The sequence below is a fragment of the Parasteatoda tepidariorum genome, chromosome 2 (assembly GCF_982258835.1).
Source record: "Parasteatoda tepidariorum strain Cologne lab strain chromosome 2, Ptep-v5.0, whole genome shotgun sequence".
NCBI lineage: Eukaryota > Metazoa > Arthropoda > Arachnida > Araneae > Theridiidae > Parasteatoda > Parasteatoda tepidariorum.
This window is the reverse complement of record NC_141756.1, coordinates 46509707-46528435: the sequence shown is the minus strand read 5'-3', so window position 1 is coordinate 46528435 and position 18729 is coordinate 46509707. Positions and strand designations below refer to the sequence as shown.

At 33.0% G+C, this 18729-nt stretch overlaps 1 protein-coding gene across 1 annotated transcript in view; it reads left to right on the top strand.

Annotated features, from left to right (window-relative positions):
• Positions 1 to 17097, top strand: part of LOC107442825 (glyoxylate reductase/hydroxypyruvate reductase) — a 29340-nt gene extending 12243 nt beyond the window's left edge. The window contains exons 4-9 of the mRNA XM_016056481.5: positions 3490 to 3606; positions 6186 to 6277; positions 9492 to 9572; positions 10515 to 10674; positions 15678 to 15808; positions 16906 to 17097. Coding sequence (XP_015911967.1) covers positions 3490 to 3606; positions 6186 to 6277; positions 9492 to 9572; positions 10515 to 10674; positions 15678 to 15808; positions 16906 to 17033 — 709 coding nt within the window. The 3' untranslated portion in view covers positions 17034 to 17097. The remainder of the gene's footprint in view (positions 1 to 3489; positions 3607 to 6185; positions 6278 to 9491; positions 9573 to 10514; positions 10675 to 15677; positions 15809 to 16905) is intronic.
• Positions 17098 to 18729: the final 1632 nt, after the last annotated feature.

Below are 18729 nucleotides of genomic sequence, written 5' to 3'. Positions count from 1 at the left end.
TTTAATTGCTAAAGGGAATTTGCCTTACTTTAAATAAACATAAATATGTAATTTTTAAATGTTAACATATTGCTTTGCTGAAAAATGTCTCTGTAGGACAAATTAATGTTGAAAAGTTATAAGTTAGCTCATGTCTCTAAAAACGCCTCACCAATGTTCGCAAAGTTTCTTTACAATAGTTTAGTAAAATATTACATTTTTTTCTTGTTATACCTTTTATTCATTTAATTATTTTAAATAGCTTCTATGCTTTTAAAAGTTTCTTAAATTTTAAGTATTGAGGATTACAAATGGTTACCATCTCAAATTTTTCAAAATTATATCTATCATATAAATGATTAATTTTATGTATGTGAATGTTTTGTAGCTCAATTTTAAACAGTATGACGTGCTGTAACTGAAGGGGCTTAAAACATTTCTGTGTCCCGGGGGTCTTGCATGCCAATAAGACAGCCCTAACTTTGATAAATTATTGGGAGAAATTTGCCTTCGTGGTGGTCTTTGTGATGGAACCAATCCGCATTTGCGTTGCATGGAGAGGAAAACCACGAAAGTCTTCCACGGTCAGCCTGATGGCAGGGGACTTTAACCTATGACCAGTTTACCACAGAGGATATATTTGCGTCAGCAATGTGGTCGGTGCAAGCTGGATGCGGAATTCGTATTGACCACCATCACAGGGAATCGAACCCGGGTCACCTTATTGGGAGGCGAGCGATCTGTCTCCTGAGTCAACATGGCTCTAAAAACTAGTGATTTTATTTATTTTTTTATATTTTATAGCCTTTGTTTAATAGCCGACCCTTTTTTTTTTGGGTTAATGTTTAACTACATAGCCTTGTAATTTTGAACCCAATCCAGAAGACAGGAGAACTCCTAGATCAAGTATTGGGAGAAATTGGCTGAGTGGAGGACTTTATGATGGAACTCACCCGCATTTGCTTTACATGGAGAGGAAAACCACGAAAACCTCTCACGGTAAGCTTGTCGGTAAGCGGACTCAAATCCATCACTGGGAATATTTTACGTCAGGCACTGTGATCGGTGTGAGACGGATGCGGAATTTGTTTTAACCAGCCTTCGCTGGGATTCGAACCCGGTTCACCTCATTGGAAGGCAAACGCTTTATCTTCTGAGCCACCACGGTTAAAAAAGAAGTGATTTTTTTAATTTTATTTTTATATCCGTCGTTGAACAGCTGGCCCAATTTTGAGTTTACGACTGCTAATGTTCAACTCCGTAGCCTTGTAATTTTGAATCAATCCAGAAGACAAGGAAACTCATGGATCAGTACCCCCAGAGGTATGATTTGTTATGGGAACATGAAGGGCTTTGTGACTCCACAGATTTAACGTGCATCAGTCACCATTTACTACACGGGAATTCTTCGGCCGGCGGGGATCGAACCCACGAACTCTTGGGCATGGGCCCAGTGCCCTACCAACCAGGCTATCCCGGTCTAAAAAGATGTGATTTTATTTTATTTTATAACCGTCGTTGAACAGCCGACCCAATTTCATGGGTTTACGACTACTAATGTTCAACTCCGTAGCCTTGTAATTTTGAACCAATCCAGAAGATAAGGAAACTCCTGGATCAGTACCCCCAGAGGTATTGATTTGTTGTGGGAACATGGAGGACTTTGAGACTCGACAGATTTAACGTGCATCAGTCACCATTTACTACACGGGAATTCTTCGGCCGGCGGGGATCGAACCCACGAACTCTTGGGCATGGGCCCAGTGCCCTACCAACCAGGCTATCCCGGTCTAAAAAGATGTGATTTTATTTTATTTTATAACCGTCGTTGAACAGCCGACCCAATTTCATGGGTTTACGACTACTAATGTTCAACTCCGTAGCCTTGTAATTTTGAACCAATCCAGAAGACAAGGAAACTCCTGGATCAGTACCCCCAGAGGTATTGATTTGTTGTGGGAACATGGAGGACTTTGAGACTCGACAGATTTAACGTGCATCAGTCACCATTTACTACACGAGGAGTCTTCGGCCGGCTGGGATCGAACCCAAGACCTCTTGGACATAGGCCCAGTGCCCTACCAATCAGGCTGATCAAAAGTTATTCTAAGTGTTCTAGTTTTAAGCTATGTCCAATATAAATAGTTCACCAACAATTTATTGCCATGCATAAATATTTTATTGCCATTGGCGTAATTTTATTTCCTAAAGTGTGAAGATTTAAAAAGAAACTAAATTTTCTAGAGAAAACTTAATTGTTTACACGGATCAAAGCAGAATCAAGCGCATCGTACATTTCTATTTCCTTCCGTTCTTTCCTTGATTTTTAAAATCATCGCTGAATATTTGCTTCGATCATACATACAATCCATACATATAAAGAAAATGAATATTAATCATTTTTTATAACTAGTTAAATAGACGCGAACTATAAGGCAGTTATAAAAATAAGAAGGAATGTTTATTTGGCTCTTATAACTCAAGCTTGGAATGATCCAAGCTGTCAAACGTCTAGTAATTTTCTTTAATAGGGGAGAGTGGGGTCAATTGTAACATTTTTTACTTAACTTTTTTTAACTAAAAAAAAATCCAATATATTATTAGTATTAATTGACAGACGAGTAAAGTAGACTATCCTCTACTAGAAAGAAAAATAAATACCTTATTTTAAATGTTATTATATTAGTTATTAACAATTTTTGACAGTCGTGCACTTGTTACAATTGTCCCCACTTACGGGGTTAATTGTAACAGTTCATAAATTCAACTAAAACATAGTTAATTATACATATATTATCATAGTAGTGATATATTTTTTTATTGATCAAAATAGTAGTGATATTTTAGGAATAAAAATAATAATGAGTAGAGATCTAAAGGGTTAAACTCTTAACTTTAAGGGGTTAAAAATTTTAATTTATGCTGTGAAAGGTGACAAATAAAATAATTCACATGCAACATAATATAAATGATATAGGAAACTATTGGTGGTTCTTAAAGAGTTAAGTAATGGTTTGTAAACATAAGATTATTTATTTTCAGCTGTTACAATCGTCCCTTTACTTATTGTTACAATCGTCCCCAAGACGCCATTTCAGCTTCATTTCTTAAAAACAATGCTAGTTAATTAACAAAACTAACCTTTTTTTTTAAATGTTAATTAAGGTGTCCACTTACATATTAGGTTAATAATTTTTATTTGTTTAAACAGAATTACTTTGTTACAATATAATATTCTAATACCAAAAAAAAGTACTTACGTAGCGTGAAAATATCTTTTGTGATGTAACTCTTTCAAAAGTACATAAAAATGGTTGGCAGCAGGGGTGTACATGTAGATTTATTAAATACACCTTGTGCGCCACCTAGGAACCAAATCTAGATCCCAACACTCGAAATTTTTGCTCTGTTACAATCGTACACTGTTACAATTGACCCCACTCTCCCCTACCCCATAATAGATTTATTCTAAATCAAGTACTGAAACAATTTATTTTATTTATTGTTCAGAAACATATCTGTGAGCAACACGCCGGACGTTTCGACTGATTCTGTAGCTGAATGGACAGTCACGTTGATGTTATGTGCTGGCCGAAACTTTATGAAAGCAGCCACCGCAGTTAAGGAGTATGCTTATTCTATATTTATAGACATTGAAATGTTGAAAATATTTAATATAAATGTTGAAATTTTTAAATATTGAAATGTTGATGACGATATTTTATATTTAATTAATTGTAATTCAAAAAGTAAGAAATAACTAAGAAATGTTTGTGTTTAAATAATCGGATTCCTACAAGTAACGTCATCGTAGGTAAATCGTGGCAGTTTTTAATTCAGAAGCCAATCAGGTTCGATGCATACGCATGACGTCGAGTACAGATTTCCAGTTAAATCTAATTTAAATTCCACGGTTCACAGCAGTCACATTATTTCTTTTCGAGTTGCAAATTAGCAGACAGATATGTACTGTGGGAAAAATAAGAAAATGGACCATCCTGAATAACTTTTGATCTAATGATCGGATCTTCAAGTTCTAGGACTCTATCTCAATGATTCGAAGGGGTAACCTCAATTATGCTGATTAATTAGTGAAGACGATATTTTAGGTTATGAAATCAGACACAGAAACGTACATTCTGTGAATAGACATAACTTTTTTTAGACGAAATCGGATTTTTTACACCTAAAATATAAGGGTAGCCGCAATCTGGGAAATATGGCTCCACTAGTTTGGTCAGGAGAGCGATCCAAAGTTCGAACCTCTTAATGTTAATTTTACTTTTGGCGTATTTCGCTAGATCTCAAGAACTTTTTAAGGGAATATAAAATAAAAATTTGTACACAATTATAAAATTAATTAATACAACGATAACCCCATGCAAAAAATTAAATTTAATAAACATTATTTTTTATTATTTTATTTAATAGTAATCTAAAAAATTTTCAATTCCAAGATATACAATTTTTTGATATCGTTTTAAAGAATATAATTTTAAATGGTGCAAAATTTGAGTGAAATCTGTCGAGTTGTTCCTGAGAAATTCAAAAAACACGTATTTTAAAATTTTTTATTTTTATTTTGTTTGCAACCCATATGAGCTACCTCAGTGGTATGGACGTTCAAGTCGTCGTTAAAGGCTTACTCCGAATTCAATGCTAAATGCTGGGTGACGTGATAGGTTAAATTGTACTTTCTTCGTCATAACCCCTGCTAATGAAATGTTTCCAGTGGTTTCAGAGTAAAAAATGGCTACACGTTTGTGAAGCATGGTATGAAGATCATGTGATTACTACCACTTGCTCCCTCACATGAATTGTACGCATGCCCCTTATTGTCTTGGGATCAGCACTGAAGAGGAATTCCAGATAATCGCCAATAGACCATAGGGATTTAGTAGGGTATTTACGTTCAAACTCATCAATATAAATTTTTTTTTAAAAGAAGAAAGAAAATATTTCTGCTTGTAGTCTTTGTCAATGTTTGTTTCTGCATTTTCATAGCCGCTAACTTGTACATGTACAAGTTAGCGGCTTAATAATTGCAATTATTAAGGAAAAAATCTTCTCGTACATGTACAAATCTTGATTGTTAATGTCTCAAAAATGTTTGGTCCTTCATAACAAATCACAAATCAATAATAACTGAAACATGTGTGAATAAGTTTTATTAGTTGCAGTTATGTTTTTAAAAGTCAGTGAAGTGGATAAATTTTTAGAAAATTCTTAGTCCTGTAATTGGGTACTTGCACTTCAAGAAGAAGATCACAAGTACCCACTTGTGACCTATGACGTTAGCTCCTGCTGATCATTTTATATCCGTCTTTGAAAAGCCGATCCAATATTTGGGTTTACGACTACTAATGTTCAACTCCATAGCCATGTAATTTTGAGTCAATACAGAAAACAATGAGATTCCTGGATCCCCCAGAGATGTTGATTTGTTATGGGAACATGGAGGACTTTGCGACTTGACAGATTTAACGCGCATCAGTCACCATTTACTACACGGTGAGTCTTAGGCCGGTGGGGTTCGAACCCACGAACTTTTGGACATGGACCCAGTGCCCTAGCAACCAGACTATCCCGGCCATCCAACTGATCGTTTATAAGAAAAATGGCGGGCTAAATTTGAGCTAAGTTTCTCCACATAAGTTAGAATGTTAATTAACGTGAAGCTAGTTAAATACAACACCGTATGGCACATCGAATTTGTTGAAATATAATTCTTTCTCGTCCATATCTTCTATTTTACTTAGATTTATTATTTGCTTATGCATTTCATTGTAACCTTGATATATTTTCGTTCTGTGCATCTGACAACTTCGATGCATAAATAGTTTGTTTGTGTTCTACGAGGTATCGTATCTGCCCTTTTGTTAAGTATGAAATATATAGTGAAGGAGTTGAAATCCTTGGGAAAGAATCTCTGTGTAAGAATATAGAACATGTCACTTAAGAGAATTGATACTTGACGGGTTTGACTTACTCGAAATAGAATGGAAAGAACAGTTGTCAACGTAAGCAAATGCCACGTTTACCCACATCACTTGCAGGTATTCCATTATTGTTTCAACATTCCGTTGTAAAATATTTCCCAATGACATAAAAAAATTAGAACCCATACATTTTATTTAATTTCAAGAATTACAGAAGAATCTTAGCATCGTGAATAGTACAATTCTATCATATCATTTTTGCTTTAGTGGAGAATGGATATACTCATGGAGTCCGTTGTGGTTATGTGGTCAAGGCTTACAAGACTCTGTTGTTGGGATAATCGGAATGGGAAGAATAGGTAACAATAAATTTCTAATTTCCCTTGCAACCAACAACTGTATATACACCGAAGAGCCATTACATTATGACCACCCTGCTATTAACATGTAGGACCACCTTTAGCCCTCAAAACTGCTAGCACCATCCGTGGCATTGATTCCACCAGGTGCTGATAGGTAGTCTGAGGTATCTGGTACCAAGCACTCACCAACTGGTCCTGCAATTCCATCACATTGCGAGGGGGTAGCGTGGCAGAACGAATTTGGTTTTCCAAGTAGGACCACAAATGCTCTATTGGATTAAGGTCAGGTGAATTTGGGGGCCAAGACATGACTTGAAAGTTACTGGAATGTTCCTTCGACGATTCGACCCTTATGACATGGTGCATTATCCTGTTGGTAAACAAAATCCCCCGCAGTAAAAACTGTTGCCATGAATAGGCGAACCTGGTCTGCAACTATGTCCAAGTAGATTACAGAAGTCAGGGATTATTCTGAGAGGATTATGGGTCCTAATGTGCCCCATGAAATCATTGTTCCTGGGCGAGAAACCATGAATACCTGGGCGAGCTCATTGTTATAGATGGTGGGTGGTCATAATGTAATGGCTCTTCGGTGTATATGCATATTTTACTGTCTTTTAAGCGACTAACCATTTGGAAACAACACTTAAAAAAATCTGATAGTAATGGAAATGTAAGCACTAGTTTCATTAGCAATTTTTCATTCTAAAATTAAAATTAATTAAAATTTTATGCAGGAGGATTCTATTTATATTATTATTCCTTAATTTCAATGCACAAATTGTTGTTTCGCTTTTTCCAAAATACACTAAAAAGTATCTCTCAAGTAACGTTAGTAAATAATAAATTTAATTCTTGCATGAATATAATATTTTACAGAGGTTTGGCACTCCATAACTTATCATACACAACAAACTTTTGTCCTAAATCTTTCCACAATTTAAATAATTCCTTTAGAAGAAATTAGCACCATTCCACACAACCGTGTCATTTTATTAGTAAGTTTTTCAAAATTTCTGATCCAATGTTATTCCAATTGTATTGAATCACCTTCCATAGAGAATTTTGGCGTGTAGCAACTCTGATGCGCGTGTCTAAATGATTCACCTGTATTTTGGAGCGATTAAAATTTTACAATTTAAAATGATGTGTTTACTCTCTTTTTTCTTCACAACATTATTACCGAAATAAATGGAATAAAAAAATATATAAAATTTGAAAAATATTCATTGATTCCAAATATTTTAATTTAATTGGGAAAATCTCGCCAAATATGCGATTTCTTATTAAGTTTAACAAATTGTTAAATATTTAGGCATTTTGAACGTTTTGAAGCCCAGATAATTGGGTATTATATGAAAAAAACACAACTTCTTCGATTTAGTAGGAACAACATATGACGCAATGCTAAACAAATGGAATTTAGTTGTTGTTTATTTAGTTATTGTTATTAGTAGTTGTTGTTATTTGTTTTAGTTGTTTTTGTTTATTTAGTTGTTTTTGTTTATTTAGTTGTATTTAGTTTCAATAACTTTTCTTTATAATGCAATAAAATCTGGCGAGCAGCTATTTAAACGATCGAACACTTCGTTTGTTTATTTGTGGCTTGAAGTTAGGTTCGCAGAAAACGCCGTTCATGGGTTAAATTTAGTAGGAACAACACAACCTGTGACGTAGGCTATATTATACCCAATTGCTAACGGTAGGATGGTATGAATACAGTTTGAAATTAGAACTTGAAGACACTCAGTTTTATTTATTTAATTTTATTCATCTACTTAATTAGTTTCATTTATTTATTTATTTTTATTTTTTTGGTGAAAGAGTTTTAACAAACACTCTCAAAACGATCTTCACTTTCAGAAAAGAAAGCTTGTTATGTTTACATAATTAAATTATTGTAATGTAATTATGAAAGTTTGCGAGGATTTCAAACTTGAAATTATTTTTGCATTTAAAGCTAATTTTTTTGAATAATTTTTTTTTCTATTTATAGTCTATTTTTGTTGAAATGTATAACCTCGAAAACGTTATATGTAATGGAGGGTCGCGTCATGGTTGCAACATACTTCTAGAGGAGTTAAGGCACATCATCAAATTGGAATTGTATAGGAAACTATGCCCGGAAATGTAAGAGTCTAGGGACGCTTCCCTATTATGACCTGATCTATTGCATGCGAAGAAGCAGTTCATAATAGGAAAGTACCCCTAATGGCGTATGATGACATTTTCAGCCATGGTTCATATGCAATTCTAATCCTGATGATGTGTCCTAACTCCCCTAGAAAAATGTCATAAAACAAAATGGTAAAACTGCTGCTTGGAAAGAGAAATCGATTGCAGATTTAAAACCAGCGATTCGAAATCATCTAAGATCTGTTGAAAAATCTCATGCAACAGATAAAGAAATGTTCCCCTGTGTAATATTGAGCTTTTTAGAACAATATTTTTGGCACAAATAAAATCGACATTCTAAATTTTTTTTAACAATAATAAATAACGTATATGTAGATATATAAGGATGATGAAAGAAATTTCTAATGTAGTGCAAAAGTAGTGCTGTATCCGGTTTTGATAAAAGATAAATTCTATCATCATTTATTAAAATAATATTTTTCGTCATTTTCATTCACTACGAATTTAAGATTTATAGCTAGGGGAATAAACTTCATAAGTAAACGTTTCTACACTAGTTCGTTTATAACAGTGGTTACCAATTGGTTGCCCGCGGGCAGCATCCGGCCCACGAAGCCTTTTTTTGTGGCCCGTGAACCAAAATATATTAATTGTCTTTTTTGTGGACAATTTTCGTAGAAAATCTATATGAATTTTAAATACTTTTAAGTTTTATACTTTAACAATTTGATATGTGTCACACATTAATCGTTTAATCCATGGGTGCACATTAAAGTTATTGTAGCCAGAATTTTTTAATATGCAATTAAGTGCTTTAAAAAATCTACTTGTTACTTTAATTTACAATTCAATACTTTTGTTTTGTACAACTTGATAAAAATCTGACAGTAATATTTAACGTTCCTTCAAACATAAAAGAGTCCTATATAAAATTTTGATTAAGTTGCGGCCAGCCATTTGACTGGTGTTTTTAATTGCAGCCCCCAGCTTCATGTAAGTTGGAAACCCCTGGTTTATAACAAAATATCGCATAAACTAAATACTAGTACTAATAACTGTACTCTCATGTACTTAGGTCAAGGTATTATGAAAAGAATACTTCCATTTGGAGTGAAGAAAGTTCTTTATTTTGATATATTTCATCCAATAAAACCAGGTAATTTCATTTTTAAAAACATCTTTTAAACTCGCAAATCGAAATGTATTTTTAATGGACAAATGTTTTGCTGCGATGAAATATAGAACTATTTATTACAAAAATTTCTCTCATAAATAAATAAAACCTCTCTACGTTAAAAACGGTTATAATAAGTAGATATTTACGGTTTTGTCTTGTTTTGCAATAATATGCACGTAGAATCTAATAAGATTAGAAAATCAAAATTTAGATGGTTGAAAACCACATACAGAGAAAAAAAAAATTCAATTTAGTTTGAAAATTATTTGGGAAAACTTTAATTTATTTAATAAACTTTTAGTTTATTATAATACTATATTTCATTACTACTATACTTTTTTAATACTTCAGTGTTATAAATATATAATAAATTTTACCACATATATCATATGGTATGTCCTTCAAGCTAGAAATAGGCAGTTGTATAACTGGAATTTTCAAAATTTTATTTTATTAAAAAATAATTATGATTTTTAGAAAACCAAGGAAATGTTTCAGATGCGTAACACTGTAGGAATCTCCGATTTCTACAAAATAATTAACTAAAAATTAAGATAATTTTTCCTTCGAAAATTTAAAACTAGTATTAATCTGTCATAGGTTACGAAACTCTGCTAAATATTGTATTAAAATGTTAAAATTTATTTTGATAAAAATTGAAGAATTTCAAGTGAATTGCAATCGAAGAAGTTTGGAACTTTTAAAATACAACCAGAGAGATTTGGATTTTAAAACTTTCCAAGTCAATACATTCTGAATATGTAATTTTAACGTTACGTTTCTGATGCACATAAACTTTAAACATTTGAAAAATACATTTAAAAAATTAATTAAGCAATAACAGTTTAAAAATAAAATTTTCAATAGATTAAAATTAATTTTAATTATTTAAAACATTATACTAAACCGAGTGATTTACAGCGGAAGAAATGGGTGCTCTTTTTGTGGATTTGGAGGAACTATTAAAAAATTCAGACTATGTCGTATCAATGTGCAATTTGTCCGATGAAACTAAGCATCTTTTCAACAAAAAAGCGTTTGATCTGATGAAAAATAGTGCTGTCTTTGTCAACACAAGCAGGTAAGTAAAACTATTTTCTAAACCTTGTATTTCATATCAACCTATAGTTTATTCAAGTTAAGCTGAATTCATCAAATTTAGTAAGTCAAAATAGAATGAATGAGAAAAAGAAAGATAAATGAGAATGCGTATTATACTAAAAAACTCTCTACATATAATTTTTATTTTTACTTTTTTTCAAAAAATAAAAAAAGGAAGAGAAAAAGCAGCAATTTTAGTAGGGGAGAGTGGGGTCAATTGTAACAGGGTACGATTGTAACAGAGCAAAAATTTCGAGTGTCGGGTTCTAGATTTGGTTCCTAGGTGGCGCACACGGTGTATTTAATAAATCTACATGTACACCCCTGCTGGCAACCATTTTTATGTACTTTTGAAAGAGTTACATCACAAAAGATATTTTCACGCAACGTAAGTACTTTTTTAGGTATTAGAATATTATATTGTAACAAAGTAATTTTGTTTAAACAAATAAAAATTATTAACCGAATATGTAAGTGGACACCTTAATTAGCATTCCAATTAAAAAACAATTAGTTTTGTTAATTAACTAGCATTGTTTTTAACAATTGAAGCTGAAATTGCGTCTTGGGGACGATTGTAACACTAAGTAAAGGGACGATTGTATTAGCTGAAAATAAATAATCTTATGTTTACAAACCATTACTTAACTCTTTAAGAGCCACCAATAGTTTCCTATATCATTTATGTTATGTTGCATGTGCATTATTTTATTTGTCACCTTTCACAGCATAAATTAAAGTTTTGGCTAATAATCAGCATAAAGTCAGCATAAATAAAGGGTTAAACTTTTAACCCTTAAAGTTAAAAGTTTAACCCTTTAGGTCTCAGCTCATTATTATTTTTACTCCTAAAATATCACTACTATTTTGATCAATAAAAAATATATCACAACTATGATAACATGCATAATTAACTATGTTTTAGTTGAATTTATGAACTGTTGCAATTGACCCCGTAAGATGGGACAATTGTAACAAGTGCACGACTGTCAAAAATTGTTAATAACTAATATAATAACATTTAAAATAAGGTATTTATTTTTTTTTCTAGTAAAGGATAGTCTACTTTACTCGTCTGTCAATTAATATTAATAATATATTGGATTTTTGTTAGTTGAAAATAGTTAAGTAAAAAATGTTACAATTGACCCCACTATCCCCTACTTAAAAAAGTAATTTTTACTTTTATTTTATTTATTTTTTTTAATAATTTATACTCATTTGATTTTTATGCATTTTATGTAGAGTTTAAATAAATAAAAAATATTTTATTGTAGGAACACGATGATTCAAATTGAATTGAAATTTTCTTTATTTTTTTATAACTATAAAATTTAGCAATAAAAATTGCATATCATTTTTAAAAATTTATTCTCATTCACACATAGATTAGTCAATCATATTTTTTATATTACGAAAAGGACAACCGAAAATAATAGTTTTGCAGTACATTGTTTTTTTTAACTTATTTTTTTATACATATATCGTGAGATGTTATTACTTCATGTTTGAATGATCTTGTGAGTTATAGGTATAGGTCTTCCATTGCGTGTTGGTGTGCACACAGTGAGCGTCAAGTTAACCGGTAGAGTTTATACCAGCGATTCAGGGGAAGAAGGTAAAGAAAATCCAAGATAAAGTGAAACGAATAAATTGAATCTAATCACCTTACTAGTCACTTTATCGCTCTCTTTTACATTCCAACTTAAATTTTTTCCTTCACATGAGTATTTTCTACTGATTCTTATTACAGCTAATTTTACATATTTGTTTTACAGATTCACTCGCCATAAGAAATGCGCTCATATTTAGTTTTAACTTTCCCCACCTATGAACAAATTAAATCTTCCATTAAGCTTTTAAACTAGCAGATAGACTAGTAGCTTTTAGACTAGTGAACTCTTTCACTAAGCTCTGAAAATAACAATATGTGTATAACAATTTTTTCTGTACTATATGACCATGCTCCAGAAACATAGGGTGTTAGCACTGATTTGCTCTGCATTCTGCATATAAATCGAATTTGTAGCTGATCGCACATCTCAGAACGAATTTTTAATAAGTAATTCTAAAAAATAAGTTTGAACAAAATATTTCCGTTTACAATCAACAAATCATAAGATCTAAGTGGATAATTATCAAAAAATAGCAATTATGAGATCGAAATAAACTCTACTCTTCTAAAACTTCGATTACCAAAATACATTGATAAACACTTAGAATAACTAAGGACGGACAGCAAATGGCTGCATAGTGCATGAATTAAGCATGGTTATGCCAAGTCAAGTGAAATAAAAGAATGCCAGAATGTTAGGAATTTATTGTGCTCTGAAACAAAAAAGGCTTGAAATGAGTTCAAGGAACAAAATAATGGTTTTGTGCTGAAAATGCGACGGTAAAAAAAAATATACCATTTGTAGGCATACATTAGATGTCAATAGGAGGTCATACCTCCTATTGACATATAGCATGCTTTGCACACTAGTATTCAGCAGGTGTTTGGGAAAATTTTGCCTCATTCCTTTGTCAGAGCACAGATGAGGGTGTCCTTGTTTAATGCAGGACATTTTTTACCACCAACATTTCTCCCCAAAACATTCTACGCACTTTCGATAGGATTCAGATCTGGAGAATGTGCAAGCTATACGAGGAGCTTAATACCCTCACTCTGCACATACTCCTCGACAGCGACTTATTGATGACATGTTGCATTGTCTTCCATTAAAACAAATGTATCACCGACGACACCACGGAACAAGAGAAATTGAGGCAGCAAAATATCATAAATGTATGGTTGGCCTGTCACAGTTCAAGTTGAAAGCACATAGGGGGCGTATGGCCATTAATCATAATGCCAGCACATACCATGACACTACATGTAGGATAGCGGTCCCTTTCTTGTATGTTTGCACAACTATACGGAGTACTACTCACACGGCAGATCATTTGGCGTCGACAATCAAATGAGAGACTGAATCTACCTTCATCTGAGAATAGTACGCAAACCCAGTCCTCTTCGCTCCAACTGCGATGCTAAAGACACCATTGCAAACGGGCGTTACGGTGACATCTGGATAATGGTGTACACTCAACAGGTGGGCTGGCGCATAGTCCTGCTGACAAGCGTATTTTTCGGGAGATTCGGCTGCTAGCATCAGCATGAAACTGATTTGCTACCTGCCTGGCTGTACTGCGCCGGCTCCTTTTTGTCAACGGCACTATGCACCTGTCTTCTGCAGACGTCGTACATGGAACCCGACCTCCCCGTGACGCCCGCTTGACATTCCAGTTTGAAATAATTCTAAGGCATTGGAGCAACAATGTAGCTGACGTCGAAATCTGTGGCAATATGGATGGGTGATCATGTAAAGCTAAGGGTGGTGGAGCTAGTGGTAAAATTGCTCTTTCAAGACTTCCGGGTTACTGCTTCCGATATATTTTTACGCCGCAGATTGAAAAAACGCGCCATCATATCTTTTGCAGTATTTCACATGTACCGAGTTCTTTCTTTCAGCCTTTAAACTGCAGCATTATCATATTAATATTATAATAATTAGAATTTTTTCTAATTAGGCTATCTTAAAAAGATATTTTTAAAGATATTTTTGGCGACATTTTATTCAAATGTAGCCAAATAAGGGATAAAATACAAAACATGGCAAACATTAAGAATTATTCACAATGAGATATTAACTTTCCAAAAATTTTTTTGGCCTTACGACCTCTGAGAATCAATACATTTCTGAAAGCTCTTATGAATGGTACAATTATGTTTAGATTTGAACCCAAATTACAATAACAAAACTGCATAGAATATTAGGCTTGTTCACACATCGCCTCGTAGTCATAACATAAGCGGAGGGATACACCGGAAGTTTTCTAAATTTCTTCCGGTTTAAGGACACTTGTTATTGTTTACATTAGACCACCCATCCATATGTTAACTTTTCGAGCTTCTTCAATCTTGCCGATAATACGACTCAAGTAAAATAATCTAATTGACATCGGGAAGACATAATTGAAAATTGCAAGTTCGTTAATTGATTGTTTCCCGCTAAACTTTGATTATGAACAACAGCGTTCAATACGCGTCAAATCCTTGATATCTTTTATCAGCACTGTCATGTGACAAACCAGTTCGGCAAACCAAAACTTGCATACAAGTCTTACACTTTCTTCACACTTTTGCTAAATTTCACATTTTCCTATCTTCAGTTTTGTAGTTGCTACAGTTGCTATTATCACCCGTTCAGCAGAGTATAAAAACTCTAAATTCAGTGATAGTTGTATGGATATATTAAAATTAAATATTGTGATATAAAATTTTAATGTATAAATTAGTTGGCATTTTGCTTTATAACAACGAAGCTGATTACTAGCAGAGTTTATGTTCTATGCATCATTAACCCTTAACTGGCCAATGCCGCCATATATGCCACTTTCACTTATTTTTGTAAAACTGCCCAAATGATGACTAAACTTATTTATTTTCACACACTTACTGTTGTCATATTGCCGACCGGAATGTGTAGGGGTCAGGAATTGGCCTTGTATCAGAAAGTTTCTGGGTTCGAATCCCGGGCAGGGCATGGATGTTCTTTTATTCTCTGTACTATCTGTCCGTACTGTGGGAGCAACGTTGGCCCAACATAATATGGTGCCCTGAAACGGGACTAACAAATCTGCCCTTCAGATGCCTGTATAACGAAAGGTCATTCTCCAGGTTGGCACTAGAAAAAAAACTGTTGTTATATTTTAACCAATTTAATTGCAATTATATAATTATAATTAATATTACAACTATACCTGGGGGGTCAACGTGAAATACTTACGAACCATTAAGAGTACAAGTACGAATCGCTTTCGTTCAGTCTTTCTCAAAAACTCTCGGTTTCAAAACTATTCGTTGTATTGAATACTTTTTTTCAATTTGCCTTGTTGGTATATTTTTAAACATTCGATATTACTTATATTATATTCCAGAGGAGGAGTGGTTGATCATAAAGATTTGTATGAAGCTCTTAAAAATAAAACTATTCGTGCTGCTGCCCTGGATGTGACTGATCCTGAACCACTTCCAAAGAACCATGAATTACTCTCACTTCCTAATATAAGTAAGAATTTTCTATAAAATTGTAATTAACAGAAAATTCTTTTTAACTTTTATAGTAGCATTCATATAATTTATAGAATAGAATTGTATTTTACGGTTAATAAGCACTCTTAGGATAGTTAGCTTAATCAGTATTAAAAAAATAACAATTTAATGAAATAAATTTTTCTTTTCGTTTTAACACTTCAGATAACAATCAATAGACAGATATAAAGTGGAAAAGGAACCCTATAAGTAACTAAAAACAAAGTTAATCATTTTTCCTACAGTTAAGTAGTGCAGCGCTTAACGTTGTAAAACTAAACTCAGCGGCGCGACAGTCCTTGAGGGTCAAGGCCTACTGTGCCCATCTCAGTTTTCTTGACCTTGGGCTCTGGGGTGCAGGAGCAGATGTTCCGGTCAGGTGGTCAGCCGAACGCGGAACCCCCAGTGTTTAGTTCCCAAGCATGCTTGGTACTCATTTATCGACCCACTGAAGGGATGAAAGGCTGAGTCAGCTTTGCCCGGACCGAGGATCGAACCAGGGACCTGTGGCACGACAGCGCGAAGAGCTACCGGTCAGCCACCGGGCGTCGCTTAACTTTGTAATGATGGATAAAATTAATAGTTCGAGTTTTTTTAGAAATTCATAAAAAGAAAATATTGAATTAATTAAACGTCTTACGCTGAAATGAACAGTTCCAAAAAAACTGAAGATGAAGATGCCAATTCGAAAAATCCATTAGCTTTAAAAAGCAAAAGTTGAAATAGCAGGAATATTTCGAACACTCAAAATAGATGCTCAATATCAAAACCAAGCAACACATGATTCAAGTCGGTTTTTGAGTGCTCGAAACATGTAGACTTTCTCCACCTTAATTTTCGCTGCTAATTGCAGTCAACCTTCTTTCTGTTATCCTTTTTATAAACTTCTTAAATCATCTTAATAAACACGTTTAAAAAATAATTATGGAATAGTAAAAATCTGAAGCCATAAAGCTAGTTGTGTCATTCGTTATAATCAGATTTGTTTCTTGTAAGTGAAATAGAATTATTAATTTCTTAAAAATCCCTAAAAATTTTACATGCATTTATTGTATTGATATCTTTTTGTTGCAGTCATTACACCACATCTTGCCAGTTCAGAAACAAATGTTAGAATCAAAATGGCAGATTTGGCAGCAGAGAATATTTTGCTCGGAGTTAAAGGAGAGAAGTTGAAGACACCAGTACCCATGCCCGCATGAAGTGCCTTCAAAGTCAACTACTGTTTTCAATATTTATTCTTAATAAAATATAGTTCATTGCTAATTTTTTTTCCGAGACAAAAATAAAACAGAGGGAGGATTCAAAATAATTAGATGCACTTTTGAAAGTCACAAATCTGATTGGGAAAAAACAGCCGTTTTAACAATTTTACTTCCTTTTAAGATTGTAATTTACAGGGTGCTCCGTCGAGATCACCCTTTATTTGTGATTTTTTTTTCTTTTTAATTTTTAGCCAAAAAGGAAAACAAAAAGTATACACATTAGAGGATTCAAAATAATATTTAACCAAACAAAATAGGAAAACTCTTTCGAAATCTCGAAAGAGGAAGGCAGGATAGTATTAAACAACAAAACAAGTTTGTTTTCGGTAGGAAAATTGAAACCTCAAATTAAACCTATTTTACGGCTTATTACATTAGCCTTTCTCTACTTTAACTAGTTAAATATCTATAGAGTTTTGTATTTTTTGTCAGTTAAATATTAACGTGCAAGTCTCTCAACGTGTAAATTTGTTTAATTTCTCTTTGCAGAACACCTTGTATTTTAGAAAAAATACGGTAAAAAAAAAAAGCGAGAATTCCATCTACTAGGTTAGTTTAAAATCAAAGCTAAAATTAAGCGTGAAAGATTTGAAAGAAGGCATGCTTCCAAAATATTTTTAAACTCTAATATAGAGCTTTTTTTTTTGTCGTATTGATCAAAATCCATAAAGGAAACTATGCTGTTCATGAATCCACAGCGATTGCGTTTAGTTTGAAGCGATTTAAAAATTTGAGCAATTTGATTCTAGAAAATGCACTAGAAAATGGATAAAAAATTAATTCTTACATAAATTTACTCAATTTTCCGTTTCGAGAGTCTAGATTTTATTCGAAAATATTGTTTGTTAATCAATATTGTAATAGTTTTCAGTATTTTTTGAATAGGTATTTATCCACGAGTAACGATACACAATGCAGTATATTTATGCATGTTGACTAAATACAAAGCGTTTCATAAAGATCACCCTTAATGATTTTTTTTAATCAAAAATTAAAGGCAAAAAATACAAATCGAGTGTCAAAAGTTAATATTAAAGGGAGGAAAGAAAAAAAATATATGGAATGTTAACTAATCAATAATGATAAACCAGAAGTAAAACACAAACCTGTTCGATTGCCGCGGATAACAGAAATCTAACGATACAGCTTTTTCAGCCTAAATATTTTTGGGATTTTTGTTTTCATGAAAAACTTATTTTTGAATTTGAAATTCAAATGCAATAATCTTCTTTCATCTGCATGACAGCCTAGTACAGGCCAAAGCCGTCCTTGCAAATATAGTTACTTATCAGGCTCGATCAGACGCTAAGTTTCGCCACTTATTGATGCCCATGGTCTTATAATCTTTTTCTAAAGAATCAACCCATCTGTTTGGTCTACTCCTCTTTCGGTTGTCGTTAAACTTTCCAAATGTCATTTTTTCTATAGATGTGACCTAGCCATCTTATTCTATGGGATTGAATAACTGAAATCATGTTTAATTGCTTAAATTTTCCATATAATTCATAATTGTACTACCATCGTTTTCTTTAACTGCTCCAAAGATGGCTGAGTAGTTTTCTTTCACAAAATTAGTAATTTCATCAGTTCTTTAGCCAGTATTCACTGCCATAAAGTTAAACATGTTTAATCA